This window comes from the organism of the source record quoted next, unplaced genomic scaffold, assembly GCF_019419815.1.
Source record: "Pyrus x bretschneideri cultivar Hongxiangsu unplaced genomic scaffold, Pyrus_bretschneideri_v1 Contig8, whole genome shotgun sequence".
In the NCBI taxonomy this organism is placed as follows: domain Eukaryota; kingdom Viridiplantae; phylum Streptophyta; class Magnoliopsida; order Rosales; family Rosaceae; genus Pyrus; species Pyrus x bretschneideri.
The window spans coordinates 10,873,629-10,892,057 of record NW_025999820.1 but is presented as its reverse complement, the minus strand read 5'-3'; the positions used below and the strand labels follow the sequence as shown (position 1 = coordinate 10,892,057).

Here is an 18,429-nt window from a genome sequence, read left to right as displayed (position 1 = left end):
TTTTATCTACTTTGCCGTCAAATACTAGCACGTGATTCACTCTTGAGGATAAAATTGTGCCAGTAAATGGCAAAGTTGATGAAATTTTATCAAATTTGATTGTGAGTTGTTAATTTGTTAATTTCAAATAATTTAGAGATTATTTTACCTAAAAAATAGTTTGGAATGTCAGCTTCAACTAAAGTAAGTTTGAAGGCTCAAACATCAGTTTACCCCACTTGCAAACGACAAGTATACATAAACACATGTTAAAAGAACACTATAATTGTACCTTGTGCTTAAATACAATTGATATCTTTTATTTTTAGTAAAAACATAAATCTTCTTGAGGCATATATATATACTCCCTGTGTTTGTAAGAGCTTGTAATAATATAGTATAACTCATTTTTAAACTAAACATGTTATGGATTGTATTGATAAATTATGTGTCACGAGAATTATGCTTTTATGTTTTTATCACACTCATCATCACATGATAAGATCTCATGTCCATGTTTACATTGGTCCACTATGAATAAAAATGCACTGGGCATTAAAAAATAATTATAACAATCTAAGAGCTGGCTTTTCAACCACTTGATCAAGGATTTGGATCTCATCCGAATCTAAATTGTGGAGATCCTTACATCTTAGTCATTCATTGTGCATTGTGCGGTTAGAAATTATTTAAATTTTTTATTTAAAATTAAATACAAATAGTATTTGACAAAAATTGACCGCAAGATATACGATGAACGACTAGGATATGGGAATCCCCAGGATCCTCACAAAGTGGATTCGGAGAGGATCCTCTTCCCTTGATCAATCATAAAGACTAATATATATGGGTATTTTAATTATAAACTTGACATTACCTACAAATTAAAAGTCAATAATTCCATGTAGGGTTATCCACACACCTACTTTTACTTCTCACACACATCTCTTAATTTTCTGTCATCATATCACATGAATAGACATCAATGGCCAAAGATTAATAAGGGTGTGTATGAGGTAAAAATAAGTGTATTCCAACATAAAGATGAAAGGTAAAAATAAGTGTATTCTTCCAACATAAAGATGAAAGGTAAAATAAGTGTATTCCAAAAGAAAGAGGACTCTGAAGGTTGTTGACATGCAAGTCAAGTTGCTAATAAAACAAAATAAAACAAAAAAACGTAAGGGGAAATTGTGGGATGACCAGCAAATTAGATCATGCTTTAGTTTGTCACTATGTATTTTTATTGGAAAATGTTATTGATATTTCAAAAATCTCATTCTACACTACCTCACAAGTGTATTTTTCTTTCCTATTATAAAAAGTTTGAAGTGTAGGAGACTTTTGAAATGCTAATAATAATTTCCTTTTTATTTCTATTTAATATTTTACGATTATGGTCAGCAAACTTATATTTTAAATCATTTAATTTACGAAGAATGAGATACGATCTCAAATCAAATAAGACGGTCAAACTACTGTACCTAACTAGCGTTGAAGTTACTTGATTTCATCTTTGTATTTTTGGTCAACTGCGTTGGATCATATAATAATGGGAGTTTTAAAGAAATGTATGCAGTACTGTTCACTTTAACAAAAAATCACATTTTACACTAAAAAATCAAACCTGATACTATTCACTTTACCCTTTATTTTGTCCTTATTGTTAAAACTCAAAGTTTCAAAGATCTCTTCATTAGTTTTCTTTATAATAATTCACACTAAACACATATCCTTTTATAGGGTCACCAACTTCACAAAAAAATTTAGGACAAAAATTCACTCCAAATAAAAAAGTTCAAAAGCAATCTAAAATAATGCACCAAATAATGTAGGGATATTTTCATCATATAAACAGTGTTTTTTAATAATGAATTCTTTTAGTGTTTTTTTTAATTAGTACCTCAAAATAGGTTAGTAATGATGTGATTCAATCAGTTGTTTATTAAATATTATTTTTTCTATTTTTAAACACGTTCACAAGATCTTAAGAGGCAATGTAGTGCCAGTTATAAAAAAAGGTCTTTTGCATACTGTTTGGACTCAAATTTACACCATCGACCTGTGCAATCAAGGTCATTGAGTGAGCATCACTCTCAACCGTCGGATGAAAAGTGAAGATAATTTTGTTATTATTGAAAGATAATATTATGATTTTTATCATAATAATTATCGTTTAACAAATTATCTTGATATTTTCTTATACGGGATAATAAGATGCAAAGTAAGTTTCCGAGCAAGCAGTACAATTCAAATGGACTTGGGACTCCTATTATTAGATTGCGTAGCAGCATGGTGATGGTGCATTAAGATGAGGTTTGAATAGTCAAGATGCATGGTTTTGGGATAATGTTGAAGTCAAGATACTGATGCAAATTGGAATGTCATTGGTACATGAAATTTGGATGACAGAGATCCACGACATTTAAATATTATAACCAATCTTTGGATTAGATTGGTGTTTTGCAAAGATGAAAGGAGCACACGACATTGACCCGAGGAATCTTGACTTTGAGGGATATTATCAAAAAGGTTTTTTATCACAATATCTGGACGCTGAGAGTTAGAATGAAACTGGAATACTTTATTTCAGTGGCTGAGCATTACAAAATCTATAAATAGAGGCAGTGGCAACGACAAAAAGGACCTTCAATTCAACACACAACTGCCCTGCGCAAACCTCTCAAACATCTTGAGATTTTTTATTTTCTTTTTTCACCAACACATCTTCAATTTGGATAAACAGCACTGTGAAGGCAACCAATGACATCTTCATTTTGGATAAACAGCACTGTTGCCGTAGAATTAGCCGTTCCCGGAGCACTTTCAGTTTGGATAAACAGCACTGCGTCGAGGTCGACTGGTTATCTATCCAAGTCTCGGTCGAGAAGGATTTTTGAATCCTTATTGGCAGAGGTCATCTCATTAGCCTTCTCGGCGAAGTGAGGTGTTACCAGGTTACTACATTCTGCACATTGAAAGCCGAATTTGATATTGAACTTCGCAGAACTAGCAACCTTATCTTCAGACTCAAGAACCCGAAGGTCGAGACGTGTTCCTTCCTCGGCCGTAGTCGCAAGATCAAGAAGTCAACGACGTGCTCAACGTAACATCAACAAATTTTACTCCTTGGCCGAGCTCGGCCAACGAGTTGGCATGCTCCACATCAATCGAATGACGTAGTTAGCTCATTAGTTACTCGGTCTGCGCACCACGAGGCTTTGTAATTTTTAGGGTCAACACATACACATAATAATATATTTAAAATGTATAAGTCGCACGTAGCACGTCGTGATTCAAAAAATGTCTCCCGCACACGCTCACCGGTTATAAAAAAAGGTTTTTCACATGCGCATAATAATACATTTAAAACGTGTAAATCCTGCATAGCATGTTGTAATTCAAAAAATATCTTCTATATACGTGTGAATGAAGGCTAGTGTGCATAATTGTAATTATAACTAATTTGGGTTTTGATTGCAATGTTTTAGTGGACATAGATGTCAAACAACCTGATAATGGTGGTTTACGTACCACATGGTGATCTTCGAACTTGTTTCTTCTTTCAAACTTGTACTTAAATATCTATGTAACTATCAATCAGCAAATAGACCAAAAAAATAATTAAGCTCAATAATTTTGAAAGTAACGTTGACCAATAGTTTTTGGGTCAATGAGATTTAAAATATCCATTTTAATTTTGGAATTAAATTGAAGTCAATAGAAACTAAAGCTAGAGAGAAAGAACAAAGAACATTAATTTTAAAATAAGGAAAACTAATGAAAATGGCTCAAAAACTTTGAGTTTAAAGACAAAATAAAGCGTAAAGTGAATGGTATCAGGATTGACTTTTTAGTGTAAAAATGTAATTTTTCGTTAAAGTGAACAGTACCGTAGGTTTTTTGTTAAAACTCACTTTAAAATATCCATTTTAATTTTGGAATTAAATCGAAGTCAATAGAAACTAAATCAAGAGAGAAAGAACAAAGAACATTAACTTCATGTATTTATGCCATATTTAAAAAACCATGCATTTATGAGGACGGATCTGTTTTACTCAATTTTTGACACACATTTTTTTAGAGCCACTATGTAATGTATTTTAACGATCTGAATTGTCCACCTTTTAGAATATCATTTTGTTTGGATCCAAATTTACACTATCGGCCCGTGCAATCAAGGTCGTTAAGTGAACATAGCTCTCAATCGTCGGATGGAAAAGTGGAGATAATTTTGTCATTATTAAAGGATAATATTATGATTTTTATCATAATAATTATCTTTTAATATGAATTATCCTAGCATCTTTTTCAACCAGGTAAATAGGGTGCGAATTATATCCCGAAGCAAGTGGTACAGTTTAAATTGAGTTGGGATGTGTGTGGACGTGTGGATATGCTGCAAAGTTGGTATTCAAGAAAGAAGGGTCATGATGCATGCATGGATGGATGAGTTTAAAGGTGATAAGATATAAAGCCTAGGTAGCCTAGGCTTGGTAACATTAATGGGATGTGATAAGGCTTTCAAGGGTTGGCATTGCAATTAAATTACAGGTGCTTACGACATGCATAATTCACATACACGTGGAGGATTTAGCCGCCAAGCAACATGGAGGGTTTGAAATTAATGAGAGTTCTATTACACGTGGTTGGCATTAGGCGTTTCCAATATGCTGCATGACTAGCACCAATTTAGGTTGTGATAATTATTAGCAAGGGGATTGGCTTATCAGGAGTTTAAGTTGCAATTGAATTCTACAAATACCATCAGGCTACGAGTAGATGCATAATCACTATAAATATAAGAGGTCACATACAACATGAAAGGGACTCCAATTCAACACACAATTGCCCTGTGCAAACCTCTCAAACAACTTGAGATTTTTTTTTATTTTCTTTTTCCGTTGACACACCTTCAGTTTGGATAAACAGTATTGTGAAGGCAACCGGCGAACATCTTTAGTTTGGATAAACAACATTGTTGCCGTAGAATCAGCTGACCGCAAAACACCATCAGTTTGGATAAACAACACTGCGTCAAGGCCGACTGGTTATCTATCTAAGTCTCGGTTGAGAAGGATTTTCGAATCTTTATTGGCAGAGGTCATCTCATTAGCTTTTTCGGCGAAGTGAGGTGTTACCAGGTTACTACATTCGGCATCCTGAGAGCCGAATTTGATATTGAACTTCGCAAAACTAGCAACCTTGTCTTCAGGCTTGAGAACCCAAAGACCGAGACGTGTTCCTTCTTGGGTCGCAATTGCAAGGTCAAGAAGTCAGCAGCGCACTCAACGCAGATCAACAAATTTTACTCCTCGGCCGACGAGTTGGCACGCCCCGCATTCAACCGAATGACGTAGTTAGGTTATTAGTTACTCGGCATGTACGCCACGTAGACTTTGTAATTTTTAGGGTCAACACATTTATAGATCATCCTTGCAAAAAATTAGACAAATCCAAAATCATTAAGACATTCATTTGTAGTGAAAAAAATGGACGAATACGATTCTACAAAGAAAGCCTAAATCCTTAATTCAACGGTTATATGATTTCAGATTTGAGTGAGTTTTGGTAAACATGATTTTTTAGGAAATACCTAAATGATAGACGGTTCGAATCGTTGAAATACATTATAAAGTTGACCCAACAAAAAACGTGTCAAAAGTTGTGTAAAAAAAGTGATGCCAAGAATCTGTCCCCATCATTTATTGGTTAAATGCAAAAAATAGTAGTTATTATTTACATGATATATATGGGTAATGTTAGGGAAACTATTTATTTAAATTATATATTGTAAATCATATGACGTGGTTGTTGATGATTGTATTATTATTAAGTGTTACTTAACATGCTTATTTTCTATTGGTGACATATCACATGGTTTGCAAATATGATCTAAATCAATTCATGGTTACAATACTTACATGAATTTAATACGCTTATTATCTGACAATCATATATAATTTATATAAATAAATGTATATAATACAATCATTATCTGATGGTCAAGACGTTGATTAGCCAAATTCACTTTATCGAAAACAAGATAGCGTCATGTTTCACTGCTGGTGGTGGACTTTTAGGAGGTGGATTGTTTGCCCTCCCATTTCCATATTTTTCTCATGCCCTCCTATTTGTGTGATCATGGTTAAGCCACATCAACATTTTATATTCCTATTATTTTTTATTTTATTATTTCTATAAAAAATTAATATAAAATGTTAACGTAACTTAACCATGATCACACATCACAAGATGACATAAAAAAAATATAAAAATGAAAGAGTAGACAATCCACCTCCGGATTTTTATGGTTAGAACACAGAAATTGTTGGTTTTGAAAAAGAATCATCTTAAATAAAGGAGAAGTTGACTAAAGCAATGTTATAAAAAAAAAGGTGAAAAGTGGAATGTTTGGTAGAGTTTTAAATTGTTGCAAATCACGTTTTAAATTGTTTACACCGTACGGCCACGGTAATAACTCTCGTTTACTAGAAGTTCGTAATTTAATTACAAGCACATTGTAGAAAAATGATGATTGATGGTTTTGACCTTTAAATTTAGGATAATTCTATTCTCACCCCTCAATCTTTTTAAATGAATCACTTTAAATTTTTAATACGAAAAAATTCTAGTAAAGCCAAAGAATTTTAATGCATCAAATTAAACTCTTTTTTAATCACACCTCTCCAAACAAGCTCATTAGATCATTTCACTTCAAGTTTTTAGATTCATACACCATGATGTTTGAGATTTTGTTTAGTACATCACAATAGAAAATAGATAATTTTCGATAAACATTTAATTCAAAAAAGTAAAGGATATTTGGTAAAGATTCACTAAATATAACATTAATATTCAAGGTTTCGTTATTAAGGAAAATTTCTCGGTAAAACAACGTTGAATGTGTTTATGGATTTGGTTAATATGTAAACTTTAATTATGCAAGTTTGTGTTTTAAGTAAGGAAATACCTTCAATAACTTTGGGGCGGACAATGTAGAATTCACAATCGGAGTTATTTATTATATCATCGGAAACATTTTTTTTGTTTAATTAAATAAAATTTTCATGTGACATCAAACTTCTCTAAAAAAAACATGATAATTGCAGGTTCACAAAACAATTTTTAGTACATGTACTCGATACCTCACCACTTGCAAATGGTTACACATATAGAACGTTATTGAATCGTTTAGTTGAAAATCTTCTTTGGTGCATATAACAACATGCATCCAAAGCTTACTTCATAACATTTTTGCTTCAAAACCTTATTTGGTCCGAAATAATCAATTGTTTTTAACACTCATTGCTCGCAAATGATTATGTGTGTATTTTAGAATTCGCTCAACAGTCCTCCTAATTTCATCGTTACGAAAACATACTCGTAGGACAAAACCCGACCAATTTAATTCAAAAACCTTCGTTTGCGTACAACAATCAAATTTACTTAGACATGTCATCGTTAGCTTGTAAATGACCACAGGCACTCACAGAACAGTGAATCTTTGGGGGATCTTTTTGGCGACAGAGGTTGTTTTGCAATTGAGTACAAGCAAAGTCACCATTTCACTTATTCTCCCCCTTTTTCCCCCTCTTTCCTTCTTCCTTCCCCTAAAAACGAAACTTCCCCGTCCCTTTCCCTCCCCTTCCAAATTCCCAACGTTTATCCCAAAAACCACCGCCCCCCCGGGCCCCAACCGCGTAAAAGCTCTCTTCCAAAGGGGTCAAGTCCAAGTCAAAAGCCTCCCCACTCCGCGTTCACACCTGCGTACACGCCTCGCGCAGGTATAAAATATGTCCCCAGTCCAAGTCCTCCAGCCAACATCTCCATCTCCACCAGTTCACCTCCGCACTCGCGATTCAAGTTCACACAGGCATTTCATCAAACACCTTTCAGACGCATCAAAGTCCACACCTTTCATGGAAATTACTGCGTTCCCATTTCTTAATCAAGAAGATTACACCCATTTCTACACCCTGTTCACTGATATGGACGAATTCGACATAAATGGAGGGAATCACAACCTGAAGAAGCGAAGAAAGGACGACGGAAACAACAATGGTATTGGTGGCGGCGCTGGAGCCGCTCCGGGAGCAATGAGCGACATACTGGCTTCGCTGATTCTGCTGGACGAGGAGGAGAAGCAGGAGCAGGAGAGCTACTTGGTCGATGCCCAGCAGGAAAGATTGTTGCTTGAAGCTAATCACAGGCAGAAGACTCGAGCTATGGAGGAGTATTACACTGATCTTCAGCAGCATCATTCTCAATCTGATGAATCGGAGCAGTCGAGGGCGAAACGGAGTCGGCAGTCCGCTTCCGCTGCAGCCGCTGCGGCCACTGCCGCAGCTGAGACATCCGCGGCTGGTCCGGAAGCGAGTTCGAGTGCTACGATTCCGGGTCCGCACAGGAGGCTTTGGGTGAAGGACAGGTCCAAGGTGTGGTGGGAGAATTTGGGCCACCCAGACGTTTCGGAGGAGGAGTTTCGAAAGGCGTTTCGGATGAGCAAGGGAACGTTCGACATGATATGCGCGGAGCTGGAGTCGGCGGTTTTCAAGAAGAACACAATGCTGCGCGAGGCGATTCCGGTGCGGCAGCGCGTGGCTGTGTGCATATATCGGCTTGCCACCGGGGAGCCGCTCCGGGAGGTTTCCAAACGTTTCGGGCTTGGAATCTCCACCTGCCACAAGCTGGTTCTGGAAGTTTGCCTTGCTATCAAGACTGTCTTGATGCCCAAGTTTCTCCAGTGGCCGGACGAAGGCAGGATGCAGGAAATCAAGGAGGAGTTCGAGACCATTTCCGGAATTCCAAACGTTGCCGGGTCTATGTACACCACCCACATTCCAATTATTGCTCCAAAGGTGAACGTGGCTGCGTATTTCAACAAGCGGCACACGGAACGCAACCAGAAGACTTCGTATTCGATCACGGTTCAAGGGGTTGTCGATCCGAGAGGTGTTTTCACCGACGTTTGCATCGGCTGGCCGGGTTCGATGCCGGACGAACAGGTGCTGGAGAAGTCTGCGTTGTACCAGAGAGCAACCAGAGGACTATTGAAGGATGTGTGGATTGCAGGAAATGCTGGGTTTCCTCTGATGGATTGGGTGCTGGTTCCTTACACCCACCAGAACTTGACGTGGACCCAGCACGCATTCAACGAGAAAATCGGAGAAGTCGAAAGGGTGGCTAAAGATGCATTTGCAAAGTTGAAAGGGAGGTGGTCATGCTTGCAGAAGAGGACTGAGGTCAAACTGCAGGACTTGCCTGTGGTGCTTGGAGCCTGCTGTGTTTTGCACAATATCTGTGCAATGAGGAATGAGGAGCTCGATCCCGAGTTCGGGTTCGAGCTCTTCGACGATGTGGTGGCACCGGTTAATAGTCTGAGGTCGGCGGGTTCGGTGCAGGCGAGGGATCACATTGCTCATAATTTGTTGCACCATGGCCTTGCTGCAGGCACTGGTTTTCTATAGGGGGTGCTTTTGAGTTTCAGCTTTTGTATTGTGCTTTTAGGCTTTTGGCGCTGTCTTTGTTGTAGTCATATTGTAGAGTAAAATATTATACAGAGAGAAATATAGTTGGGCTTTCGATTAGCTTTGTGAATAAGATCATATATTTTCTTAATCAATATAGTTCGTTCTTCATTTTTGCTATCTGAAATTCTAAATCTGGTTTCGAAGTTTGAGCAACCATAGTTGAGATTCTTGATTATGTTGGAAAAAAAAATCTTTCGTATCACCAATTGTATCTAACTGTGCATCTATTTCTCTAACTTTGAAGTTTGAGTTTGTAAAATTGGTCGAGATTTTGATTTATGATTTCATCGTCGACATTCTAGAGTTTGCATGCTTATGACTGGATGAGATTTTCAATTACGCTGTCAAGAGAAAAGTTGACATATTCAAGACAAAAGTTGATGCATCACCAATTATATACAACTTTGTGCCTATCTCTCTAACTTAAAAAGTTTGATTAATTATAATTAGCTGGGATTCTTGATTACATTGCAAAAAAAATTTATCGTATCACCAGTTGTATATAATTATGCATCCATCTCCTTTATTCTGAAGTTTGAAAGCTTATAGTCCTATGTGCGATTTTTAAATCAGATTGTCAAGAGATAATTTCTTATAACATCGCTTGTATATAACGTCTCTCGTTACGCGCTTACCTACTTGGTTCGAGAAGATAGATACAAACGAAAAAACATACATTGTCAACCCCTGTAACTTTTAGTTCTTGGCCATATCAGGCTACCAAGATATGCAGACCCGAAAGTACCATGTTTTGACAGAATTTGTGATGTCATAAACTCCCATTTTTCAACATGACAAATCCCTTTTGCGGTCCTGAATTTTAACAACTTTTGGTCCAACAAGCTGATTGCAACGCGGTTTCCCCTGGCTTTTGGCACAACAACAATTCTCATTTGCTTTCCTCTGAGTCTCTGACCTTTGAATTACTTGCAACAGTTTAGTAATTCTGGTCTCCTTTGTTCTTTGACTTCTACAACCCCTTCTTGGCAAGTTGGCAGTGATGAGGAAGACTTTTACCAACCATTTTCTTGGCAAATTGGTAGTGATGGGGAAGTTTGGGGCTACTGAGTTTTTTTTTTTTCAAAATTATTTCTATTGTACTGTAAGAATAAATAGCTATGAAAAAAGTAGACAAATGTTTGGTAAATTATAGTGCTAAAAGTGCATTTTGCGAAAAAAAGGATCGGGGTATGATTGTCAGTATGAAAGTTTAATTAATTGGTATTCTTCACCTGCCTGCAACGAAAAAAGTGTTTTTTTTAGAAGCATATGTAAAGTTGCTGTTGCTGCTTTCTACTGTTTTAGACCTATGATTTTGAAAAGAATTTTTTTTTTTTTTTAAGAAGTTGCTTTTAAAAAATTTAAGCAACTCTAAACCAGCCATACAAATCTATTTTATAAATTAATTAATCACTTTTACTAGATTGAACATTTTAAATTTACATTAGTTTTGTTTCAGGTTGAATCTATCTTGTAATATGTTGTTTGTTCACTTGTGTCGTGACGAGAAAGATGTAGACATACTACTGTGGATCATTTAAGAATTTATGCTCGTAGTTTAGGGAGTGATAGAAACCTTGTTGTGACATGATGTTTATAGCCAGTTGGGTTTGTTGGTCTGCATTTGGAAGTTGATTACATCATCTGCCTCTTTCAAAATGTTTGCAGTGATCAATCAGGGCCTCTCTGCTTTTGTTTGATTGGCATTTATTGAAGAGAAGCCTTTGATTAAGAACGTAAAATCTAATTTGGAAATAACTTTTGTGTCACATATATATATATTATTGTGTCGGTCTCTCTTTTTATGTATTATATTACATTGATGGGTACAAATATAGACAAATATACATACATTTCTCTTGTGGTAATACAAGTTGGCACAAATATGTATACATTCCTTCTGTAATAATACAGATAGAGACATAGGTGTATACATTCCTTTCGTGATAATACAGATAAAGACATAGGTGTATCCATTCTTTCCGTGATGACACATATAGACACAAAGTTGTGTGCATTCTTTCCGTGATGATACATATAGAGACATAAGTGTATAGATTCCTTCGGTGATGATACAGATAGAGATATAGGTGTATACATTCCTTTCGTGATGATTTTTTTACACAAAGCTATGTGCATTTTTTATGTGATGATACATATATAGACAACGGTGTATACATTCCCCTGTAATGATACAGATAGAAACCAATTTGTATACATTCCACATGTGATGATACAGATAGACACAAAGGTGTATGCATTCATTTCGTGAAGATACAGATAGAGACAAAGGTAAATACATTCCGCTCGTGATGATACAGATAGAAACAAATGCATAGTCATTCCACCTGTGATGATACAGATAGACACAAAGGTGTATGCATTCCTTCCGTGATGATACAGATAGAGACAAAGGTATATGCATTTCCTCCGTGACGATACAATATATACATTCATTTCGTGATATTACAGATAGACAAAAAGATATATACATTCCTCCCGTAAAGATAGATACAAATGAACAAACATACATATACACCTTAGACATTCAAGTTTTAACATTTTGAGGGCAATTTCATTATCTCACCAAATTCATGAACCATGATGAGTTTCCCTTTTTGCAATGAATGTCATTGAGAAAGTTCATTGCACCTGCAAAACTGCCTACTAACAACAGTGAACTATTTGGTTTTCATTTTTAGAAACTACCATTTTCTAAATATGATTATTTATAATTTTTCTTTTCCAAAATAGGATTTTTTTTTTTATCAATTAACGAATAAAAATTGGTTTATGCCCTTCTTGTTTTTTTTTTTTAAATAAAAAGAGAATATATTTTAGTTGTACTTAACATGCTCTGCCACCTGAGAAATGCCACCAAAGAGAGAGTTCAACTGTAGGAACCCAGGAACAACCAACCGGAGGCGGACACGTGCCAAACAGACAAAATAGACGTTGGTGGTGAGGAAAATATTAAAAATTAGTTGTTGAAGCTGTTTTTGGAGGGGTCTCGTATTCTCAATCGTTCCGGGGTTTTTGCTTCGTTGTCACTCGTCACAATCATCCAAATTTCTCAAGCCACTGAGAGAGAGAGAGAGAGAGAGAGAGAGAGAGAGAGAGAGAGAGGTGAGAGAGGATGGAGAACCATAAGCAGATGGAGAAGGACGAGGCGGGGCCCATGGCGGTGGAGGAGGAGGACGGGCAGGTGGGGTCCAGCCTGACCCTGGAGAGGGTGGCTGCGGCCAAGCAGTTCATAGAGAGCCACTACAAGGCTCAGATGAAGCACATCCAGGATCGTAAACAGAGGTTGGAAAAAAAAAAAAAGACATCAACTTTTGTTGTTTTTACTGTTTTTAAGGATCTTTCTGTCTTGCCTAGTTCTTGTTTTTGCAATTTCAGCTGGTTTTTTGTGATCAAATTTTTTCCGGGTATTTTATTTTCTTTTTGTTCGAATGGAAAGTATTGATTTTTCTGAGAAATGACGGTGTTTCTTTGACTGCCTTGGAATTGCATTCCTGGAACGAGTTGGAATTTGACTGGTTTTACTTTTTTTGGGAAATGTGGTTCTTTGGAAATTCCTAAATCATTGTGCTTTTGAAATGCATATGCTTGCATGAACTGAAAGATGTTGTTGTTTACTTATGCAAATTGCGGAGTCAGATTGTATTTAGATTTTGTAACAGCGCATACGATGTTGACATAGTACAAACCTTATGAGGAATACCAAATATGAAATATGATAAGAATTTGGTTGCTGAATGACATTGCAAATAAATAAAGAATTGCCTAGTGACGGTTATTAGTTTGAGGCAGCTGCGCAAAGATATTATCCACAAATCCTTAGTTGGAAAAGTATTTGGTTATTGGTTTGTTATGATTTTAGTCACCTTCGACGAATTATTTGGCGGTTGACTGTGTGATTGAGCCCCTTTGGTTTAGCAATGAGCGAGAGACATGTTTCATGACATAAAATGGGTGGTGGCTGTCATCGGTTCTTTATGGATTGTTTGGATTATTTCTCGGTTGTGTTTTTCTCATGCCTTTTCATCAGGTGTATAATTTGTGTTCGTATTTCAACTTGTGCATGCTAGAGTAGCAGGAAGAGAGTGCTGAAAAAGCTAAATGTTTGAGTTCTTAGGCAATAGAATGCGTCTGTTAGTATGGTTATTTCTGCAGTGTTTCACCTTTATCTTTAATGCCTGGTCTGTCTTTTTCAGGGGTCCGTTATGGCAGTTCTGCTTCATACACACTCTTGCATTCATGCCACATAAACATTATATCGCTAGTGTTGAATATGTTCTTGTTTTGTTATATGTTTTTAGAGTCCAATAGTTGTGATGTGCCTCCACCACTGGTAATTAAAGTGAAGTTGGCAATGGTTAGAGGATTAAGGTTCTGTCGTCAATCTTGATATCCGCCCTCAAATGTGTTCACTGTTTCCAGGCGCTCAGTGCTGGAAAAGAAGTTGGCATCTGAACATGTACCAGAGGAGGAACAGATCAATTTGCTGAAGGATTTGGAGCGCACAGAGACGCAATACATTCGCCTTAAAAGGCACAAAATTTGTGTGGATGATTTTGACCTTCTGGCCATAATTGGGAGAGGGGCCTTTGGAGAGGTTAGAGATATGCATCTCTCATAACTTGCATAGGTGCTAGGTGTAAATGATTTTAATTTCCTTTTCAACATATTAATATACAGAAAAAGTGAGTATAAGCTTGTTTCAGTCACCCTCGAGTTGTGTACTGTTACAATACGCTCATTACTTTCTAAAACAAACCATTTTCATTTTCTTTGTCGTAGTTTTTTTATATTCTTTGGTTTATGTTTGATAATTTCTTGATAAATAATCTTTATATTGATATTTCGCAGGTTAGACTGTGCCGGGAGAAGAAATCTGGCAACATTTATGCCATGAAAAAGTTGAAGAAGTCAGAAATGCTCAGTAGGGGGCAGGTAAGTATATGATATCAGGAGTTGATTTAATTTGACTTCTATTACCTTAAAGCAAAGAGAAACTTCAGTTAAAGGTTCTCAAATTTTCATCCATTACTTTCCGTGCAAATCCTGCGCTCACTGGTTGTCTATCCACAATGTAGGTTGAACATGTTAGAGCCGAAAGGAATTTGCTTGCAGAGGTTGCCAGTCATTGCATTGTGAAACTTTACTATTCCTTTCAAGATGCTGAATACTTGTATCTGGTCATGGAATATCTACCTGGTGGCGACATGATGACTTTGCTTATTAGGGAAGAGTCTTTGACTGAAACTGTCGCAAGATTTTACATTGCGCAAAGTGTTTTGGCCATAGAATCTATTCATAAACATAACTACATTCACAGGTTGGTTTATCCTGTTGGTTACAAGCTTGCCAACACTGGAAGTCTGATTCTCTTAAAGTGCATTATATTATTTATTAAGTGGTATATCAAGATAACATAATTTAACTCTTGCATTTGGTACGTCTATTTTTGCAGAGACATAAAACCAGACAATCTCCTGTTAGACAAAAATGGTCACATGAAGCTCTCTGATTTTGGTCTTTGCAAGCCTCTGGACTGCTCGAATTTATCTTCCATAAATGAAAATGAAGTGCTTGATGATGAGAACCTGAATGAGGCAATGGATATTGATGAATCCTTCCCTCAAACAAAAAATGGGAGGCGCTGGAAAAGCCCGCTTGAGCAACTTCAGCATTGGCAGATAAACAGGAGAAAATTGGTACTCAAATGATCTTTTCCTTTATCTTCTAATGCGGAATTTCACCTCTCTTGCTCTTAGATTCTTAACTGGATAAAGTGAAAGCAACAAATGTTTTCTATTTGTGGATAATTAATACTGTGTAGATTTAAGATCCAATGTTTAATGCCATTTCCTTTGTTTCAATGGTAGGCATTTTCGACAGTTGGAACTCCAGATTACATCGCTCCAGAGGTATTGTTGAAGAAAGGATACGGCATGGAGTGTGACTGGTGAGTCCATGATTTTTGCAGCATTATTGGATTGTTATAGTAGCTAAAATATGGTGTGAGCAAGTTCGTTTGTGAATTCTATTTCTCACCCAATTCCTGGTTGTAGGTGGTCACTTGGTGCGATAATGTATGAGATGCTTGTTGGTTATCCTCCATTTTACTCTGATGATCCCGTCACAACATGCAGAAAGGTTAATTTGCAATCTGTTCACAGTTTTCGTATATTTTCTGATTCAGGTGCATCAGGGCATATACCACAAACCTTTTTAAGGACTTGCAGAATTTCTAAAGTTTTATTGATAAATTTATATCTCGTGCATAATCTGACATACGGAATAATGTATGCAGATTGTACATTGGAAAAATCACTTGAAATTTCCTGTCGAGGCACGGTTGACACCTGAAGCAAAGGATCTGATCAAAAGGTTTCTTTGCGATGTTGAAAACAGACTTGGTAGAGCAGACCAAATTAAGGTATTTTCCCTCTATTTCAGATGAACTTTATGGTTTTACCCTCACATTGTTACGCCATTCTGAATGAAATAAGTCCTCTTATTTTAAATGGATCAGGCTCATCCTTGGTTTAGAGATACTGCATGGGACAGACTTTATGAGACGGAGGCAGCATTTAAACCAGAGGTCAACGATGAACTTGATACTCAAAACTTTATGAAGTATGATGAGGTAAGGTGTCAGATATACTCCCGTCTGCTTACTGCTCACGAAAACACCTGACCTATACTAGTCAATAGTAGTGAAGTACTGGATTGTGCCCTTGTGTCTGAAATTCAACCGTGCTGCAGGTGGATCCACCAGCACCTGGAAGAACTGGATCTGGACCGATGAGAAAGGTATGTTTCTCATAGCCAAAATTGAAGTGGCGTAATGTTGATTCATTATCCGGTGATGGCTTTCGCCATCTAAACACTTAAAAGGGTCCATTTTGACTTACTAGATTAATAAAACAAGTTTTCTTTAGATTTTTGGGTTTTGAACTTATCGAAAACATTGACTAATCTTCTTTTGGAGGCCGGTGTGCTTATTTTCATGATCTTGTATGAAGGAACATTTTTATTCTTGAAGAAGGGAAAACGCGGAAAGAAAATTCCTGTTATATTAATTTTGATTTATGTAAGATAGTTTCCGTGGCACTTTATGCTTGTTCTGTATCTTTCTTTGCAGATGTTGTTGACTCCTAAAGATCTCAGTTTTGTTGGCTACACATACAAGAACTTTGAGGCTGTCAAAGGGTTACATCGTTCATCTGGTATGTCATACCGAAGTACAATATTCTTCACCTCTCTCTTTTTCCTCTCTCTTTCTAGACTCAACATGCTACAAGCTTTAATTTAATGAGCAACATCTTCTGCAATCTGCTAAATTTCCTGGATTATGTTCGTTACTGTTACAGATCTAAAGAGAAGTACATCGCTGAATCGGACATCTGTTGACTCTTCTCAAAGTAAGAAATCCTGACCCGAACTGGTCTCGTTAACTGTAACTTTTGTTTGTAATGTGCATGTAATAATCGACTGTGTTCCTGTCCAGGTGATTCTGTATTGGACTACTCCACCAAGTATCCCTCGTACGACATGGAAGCTCAGGTACTTACTGCACCAGAGGATGTCATGTCAGAGTGATTCATAGCGTCTAGTATGACAGGCGGACAGGGCCCTTCTAGGAACATGCTGCGCACGCCTGCTTGTTTTTTCCGGTTGGGTTTTGCCCCGACCACCACGTGATCAACACAGTTGACTGCTACATGTTTGCAGAACTTCAAGTGTACAGTAGTAGAAGATCTTTAGAGCTTTTTGTATCCGAGTAGGGGTGAGATTTTTATCAAGGTCCTGGCTACCCAGGTTGGCAATGTGCCTTCACTTGTGGCGGTTTTCGATCTTTCTTCTCTTTGATTGTGTAGGAAATTATGGCTGCTGAAACATGAAGAAATTGAGGTTTTGATTCCTAAGTTTGAGGATGTTACTGATGTTGCAATCTTATAGTCTCATATATTTCCAATACTTATCTGGCTTACCTATGCCGTTTTTCTTTTCTTTCTAAGAAATCTTGATGGTACGAGGGAAAATACTTCTCCCATTGTCCACGTCTTTAAATTTACCCTTTTTTTAACCAAATCATAGATAAACATGACCAAGAGTCAATGCAACAATAGACGGAATGCATGTTGTTTCGAACAAAACAAACACTCAGACAAATGCAAGGTGCAAGGAGAGAGATTTACATGAAGCGGGATATCCATGGTGGATGAGTTCCAAAATTTCGCATGGTGCCACATACTTTAATTTCCTCCTATGGCTTTCACATGATTAGTTTGACACAGTGGCACCTCGATGTTCATGTTTCACGTAAAGTCCTCAATTGCATGACATGTTTTTTTTTTTTTTTTTGGTCAAATTGCATGACATGGTTTAGATAGCATGAGTGGCTTCCAAAACATCAAACGTTGTAATGGCTGTCGGATGACAGAGGCTTCTCATGTGTCTGATTCGTGCTTCAGTTTAAGACCGTTCGAAGTCCAAAAGAATCTGAATTACCCCACGTTGTAAGAATAGTCTGTGAATTGAAACTTAAAAATAAATAATGCGAAATTATCTCACAAATAAATAGTTTGAATTGTTAAATTACAGCAAAAAGTGACGGTGTTTTAAATACCTATTTCAGCATGTTGAGGGAGATGTACCAATGGAACCAAATAAGAAAACATACCTAAACTAGATAAACATTTTTACGATATTACCATAAAGATTAGGATGTGAATTTTTTGTTTACCTTCTGTATAAACCTAAATTATAATACATGCACAAATATCCAAATTCTAAACCGTGCATACAAAACCGCACATGTTGTGTGACCAATTGTACCTGTTATAATTTGACGATTTTTACACTACGGGATGTTTAACGGTTGAACGAAATATATATCGTAACG

General features: G+C 36.8%; 2 protein-coding genes across 2 annotated transcripts; both read left to right on the top strand.

The window, feature by feature from the left end:
- The first annotated feature begins 7,735 nt into the window (after positions 1-7,735).
- Positions 7,736-9,620, top strand: LOC125473127 (protein ALP1-like). Its single transcript, XM_048575525.1, has one exon. The coding sequence runs from the start codon at positions 7,776-7,778 to the stop codon at positions 9,447-9,449; it is 1,674 nt and encodes a 557-aa protein (XP_048431482.1). The 5' UTR covers positions 7,736-7,775; the 3' UTR covers positions 9,450-9,620.
- Positions 9,621-12,458: 2,838 nt separating this feature from the next.
- LOC125473128 (serine/threonine-protein kinase tricornered-like) lies at positions 12,459-17,545 on the top strand. Its single transcript, XM_048575526.1, has 13 exons — positions 12,459-12,818; positions 13,956-14,130; positions 14,385-14,468; positions 14,612-14,853; positions 14,989-15,232; positions 15,404-15,483; positions 15,590-15,674; positions 15,832-15,957; positions 16,054-16,167; positions 16,287-16,334; positions 16,666-16,750; positions 16,895-16,945; positions 17,032-17,545. Exons 1-13 carry the CDS (start codon positions 12,649-12,651, stop codon positions 17,121-17,123), a joined length of 1,596 nt encoding a protein of 531 aa, XP_048431483.1. The 5' UTR covers positions 12,459-12,648; the 3' UTR covers positions 17,124-17,545.
- The last annotated feature ends 884 nt before the right edge of the window (positions 17,546-18,429 follow it).